At 36.6% G+C, this 4,718-nt stretch overlaps 1 protein-coding gene across 1 annotated transcript; it reads right to left on the bottom strand.

Moving 5' to 3' along the window:
- Positions 1 to 2,807: 2,807 nt before the first annotated feature.
- On the bottom strand, positions 2,808 to 4,336 carry LOC113351033 (nucleolar and coiled-body phosphoprotein 1-like). Its single transcript, XM_026595110.1, has 3 exons — positions 4,280 to 4,336; positions 3,257 to 3,833; positions 2,808 to 2,827 (listed from the first exon to the last, which is right to left on the bottom strand). The coding sequence occupies exons 1-3, from the start codon at positions 4,334 to 4,336 to the stop codon at positions 2,808 to 2,810; spliced, it is 654 nt and encodes a 217-aa protein (XP_026450895.1).
- Between the last annotated feature and the right edge of the window lie 382 nt (positions 4,337 to 4,718).

Below are 4,718 nucleotides of genomic sequence, written 5' to 3'. Positions count from 1 at the left end.
CAACTTCGACAAGTAAATCAAAGCTCTTCTGACCTTTACAGTGGCAACGAGATACAAAACATTGAAGCAGAGTATCAGAATCAACTCGCACAAACTTGCTTCCATCATTAAAGGAAAATCTGACATGATGCGGTAATAAACGAGTCCACTTATGGCAAACGGCTGTCTTCAAAGACTCCAAAGTTGTGTTGACATCAACAGGATGTGCTAAGAATTCACTGAAGTAGTGAATTACAGCTAGTGCACTACCAACAGGAATTTTCACCCTGCAAAAACACAAAAGAGAAAAAACCAAACATATCTATCACTACGGGAAAAATCATCATTGACGACACAAGATAAGAGTTGCAGTACCCCTACGACAACTCCATTTCATGCATTGTGGAACGGGGGTATTGTAGAAAGTCCAAGTTTTTCTACAATGGATGACAAGTGTTGTAAAGAGTGATGTGATTCATGGTTCAACAATAGTTTGCCAATGTTGTGATTCTCTTCCAATTTTTTTGATAACCTAACACAACTCTTGCTTGTATTGTAGAACAATTGTGGACAACATAAGTTGCATATCGTAGAAACATATGCAACAACAATTACCAGTATTATGAATAATATTTGCACAGCACCTGTATGAATTGTAGAACTATCTTGGACAACAAAGACCTTATGTTGTAAAGTAACTGTTTCACTATATCTAGTTTATGTAGTTGAAAACCTTTTCACGATGTCTATTAGTATTGTGAATACTCTTCTCACTACACTTCCTTGAGTTGTATAACTATTCTGAACAACACCTGCTGATGTTGCAAGATTTCATTTTACAATGATTATGGTATGAAGTAGAAATTGTTAACATAACACTTACTAGTATTGTGAATATTACAGTCAGTACACTTGTTAGCATTGTAGAACATTTGTTTTACAATTATTGTCATGGGTAGCAGAAATTGTTAACACAACACTTATTAGTATTGTGAATATTACAGTTAGTACACTTGTTAGCATTGTAGAAGTACCTTGATACAACTATACTATGTGTAGTAGGACTATCTTTTACAATACTTGTGAATAAGATCAAACCCATATTTCAGAATATATATTTCACTTTTGTCACTACTATTTGTGAAATGTAAAGAAACAACTAGATTAAACTGAAATGTAAATAAACAATTGGATTAAACTGAAAGATTCATTCAAATTAAACCAAACCCAGAGTTAAAGCATTCACATACCAATGTGATATACACAAAACATACAAAAAAGTGGCAGTGATATGTTTGTTACCAAAAGTTAAGTCTCCAAAAAGATCACAGAAGATTAAGAAGTCTATTGGTAGATTATTCTATCTTTGGGCCATGTGATAAAATTTGAAACAGCATCATGAACAATTATGACTTCTGAAGTAGCTTGGTAGACAAGAGCATCATCAACATAAGAAACCTTCACACATACAGTGTAGGCTCCAAGACCGATTGGTTTTCCATGTATCTGCTTACTTGGATCTGTTTCAGCAATTTCAGCCTCTGCAACCACCTCGTCCTCCTTGTACCAGCTTAACAACTTGCAAACTTGGAATCTCTTTGGCACTTGAACCTCATCTTGTTTCCTGACATGACTTGGAGTGGTATCAGTTGAGACTCTTTCATTACAGATAACATTTCTGCTAGTGCTAGCCTCATGATTGTTGCTGGGACTTAACATGTGAGAGGGTAAGACTCCATTGCAGACACATTTTGATTTCGTTCCCTATATTAAGACCAAACAGCAGTATGAGGGGCATTATCGAGTTTGAGTTTATCAAGAAAAGGAGACCTAATAAAATACAAGTTAAATTCTCACCTCTAGCTGCACCACTCGATCACTCAATGCTTTATAGGATTCTCGACACTCTTTAATCATCATCTTATAGTGGGACTGGGCAACAACCTTTTTACGTGTCGCTCCAAAACCAATTCCTTTAAGTCTCCCTTTAGTTTTCTTGTCCTCACCAAAGGCCTTTGCAAGAATATCATCTGTCACGGATGATCCACAATCAGCATGATACTTTTCTCGAGCTTTTTCAAGTTTTTCCTGTGTAAGCGTGTAAAACATCAGATATTTTTGACTTTTTCAAGCACACACAAATAAAACAAAGTAACATGAGAAGATTTCTTACCAAAGCTTCTACAACACCAGGATGTGGTTTCTTTCCTTTGCGCTGTTTATGACCAACTTTCCAGATTATAGCTCTATCAATCTCTTTGGTTGTGTTTTGCTCTTTTTGCTGCCAAATAAATGTATCAATACATGAGTCATCAAGAATAGCATAACAACATGGTATTATCTCAGAATATTTCTAAGATAAAACTTTGTAGAGAACTTCAAACAATTATATTTTTAACGATGCAATAGCTTTCACATGGTGAATATCAAGACTGTAGAACATACCAATTTCACCTCCAATCGGGCGTAACCTTCTCGACTTATGGTATGTGGGGTGGTGTGTTTTGAACGATTTTCTTGCATTTTTATTCTTCTGACCTGAATAGAAAAGTAAAAAAATCATTTGACAGACTTTAAAGTTTTTAATACAAATATATAGGCATTCTATATAATAGAAATTACTTACTCTGAATTCAATAGAGTCTACATGTTTCACAAACTCTTCCCACTCCCTAACTGTCATGGTCCTGGGCATTAACTTCTCCAGCCGTTTCTTTTGTTCTTCCCCTTGTAGCCGATCCAAAGCGTCGAGTACCAAACCAGCTTTCCTTGACCTTGCTTCTCTAAGATAAGTTCCCATCTTGCTGAAATAATAGTCTTTGTAATACTCAGGCACAATGAATCGGTTCTACAAATAAATTTAAATAATTGAATTAGAATACGCTATGAATTAAATAATTGTTGAATATGACTTAAATAATTATTGACGAATGAAAAGAGTTAAAGAGTTATCAATTGCGAACCGAGACTATCTTCCATATGTTTTCTTTGGCTTCATAAGGGACAAGTCTCCAATCCTTGTACGTTAATGGAAGTTTCCGAACAAGCACCCCTAGCACACTGGCAAGTTGCACAGATGGATCACCAATCGGTTGTTCATTAGAGTTGAAGGAAATTGTTCTTTTCGGATCAGCAGAATCTAACTTCAGTGCATACATCTGGGTTGGACCACGTGGAACATATTTTCTTTTCTTGGCTTCTTTTCCTTCTTCACCTTCCTCATTATCATCATTACCATTATCATTTTCTTCTTCCAATTCAGGCTCATCACCATTACCATTATCATTCTCTTCTTCCACATCAGGCTCCACATGATCAGAGTTATCCTCTTCCACAGCTTCCTCCTCCTCTTCCTCTTCTTCTTCTTCATCTTGAAAATCTGCGAGAGTGTCGTGTGGATCCCTAAGTTGAACATTCAGACATGGGCCTGTGCTGCTTGTGTCAAGTTTTCGCTTTACATTTTTTCGCCCCACTCCAGATTTTTCAGTATCTCCTTCAGAGCTTTTTGATTGGGACTTTGTAGTTGTGGTCTGTGAATGTTGAGCACTTTCAGATTGCACATTCTTCTTCCTAGTAGCCTGTCTCTTTGTAGTTGGTGATGACATTTCAGCACTTTCAGGTTGTAGACGACGCTTTGGAGTTGTTGCACATTTAGTTAGAGAAGAAACAGCAGCACTTGGTTCTAACTTCTTGTTCCTTTGTGATGATCGCCTACTTCCAGGTGAAATAGATGGAGTCGGGGACTTGGTTTGAGTTGGGGGTTGCAGCTTTGAAGTGAGTGAAGCACTTTCAGTTGGAAGGGATGGTTCTGCAGATGGAGAACCTTTATCAGTTTTGGACTGTTTGTTTTTCATCTGCAAAAAGTGTAGCTTAGTTAAAATGAGAAGGTAAGTAGTTTTTTGTGAAATTGAGATGAAAAGTCTTTACCTTTATCGCAAACTTCTTGTTCCTTGGTGATGATCGCCTACTTTCAGGTGGAAGGGATGGTTCTGCAGATGGAGAACCTTTATCAGTTTTGGACTGTTTGTTTTTCATCTGCAAAAAGTGTAGCTTAGTTAAAATGAGAAGGTAAGTAGTTTTTTGTGAAATTGAGATGAAAAGTCTTTACCTTTATCGCAAACTTCTTGTTCCTTGGTGATGATCGCCTACTTTCAGGTGGAAGGGATGGTTCTGCAGATGGAGAACCTTTATCAGTTTTGGACTGTTTGTTTTTCATCTGCAACAATAATGCATATAGGTTAGTTAAAATGATATGGTGAATAAGTTTATTTACACTGAAATTGAGATGAGAAGCCTTTACCTTTATGGCCAACTCCCTGACCAGATTTTTCTTTATTGTTTCCTTGTTAGTCTTCATTATTGCAGTTATGCCTTGCAAAAATATAATCACAGTGGCTAAACTTCATGCTTTGGCACAAATATAATCAAATCATACACCTAAAGAGAATAAGGCTACACCTATCAAATCACAAATTCTTACGAATTCTAAATTATACTTCATGCATCACAGTGGCTAAACTTCTGCACTAGTACTCCACATATCTTTGGTACTACAATTATTACACTAAAGATGTAGTCATGAGCCCATGAAGAGCACCTCCCCATTAACATGATTTTTTATTCTCTGTTGCTAATGGGAATCATGGCCATCTAGGGTTCTCTGTATTTGCTAATTGAAAGATGGAGAGAGGGATTGGAAATAGGAAGGAAGAAAAGGGGGGATTTTTTGTTATAACACA

The sequence above is a fragment of the Papaver somniferum genome, chromosome 2 (genome assembly GCF_003573695.1).
Source record: "Papaver somniferum cultivar HN1 chromosome 2, ASM357369v1, whole genome shotgun sequence".
Lineage (NCBI taxonomy): Eukaryota > Viridiplantae > Streptophyta > Magnoliopsida > Ranunculales > Papaveraceae > Papaver > Papaver somniferum.
The sequence above is the reverse complement of the archived record's forward strand: the minus strand, read 5'-3'. Positions and strand labels throughout refer to the sequence as shown.

Bases quoted from the DNA above. Each gene is read 5' to 3' on its own strand.
- LOC113351033 (XM_026595110.1), bottom strand. From the start codon at position 4,336: ATGAAGACTAACAAGGAAACAATAAAGAAAAATCTGGTCAGGGAGTTG. The intron at 3,834-4,279 runs GTAAAGGCTTCT...CACTTTTTGCAG, and splicing joins TCAGGGAGTTGGCCATAAAG to ATGAAAAACAAACAGTCCAA. The intron at 2,828-3,256 runs GTAATGGTGATG...ATTTATTTGTAG, and splicing joins GGAAGAAGAGAATGATAATG to AACCGATTCATTGTGCCTGA.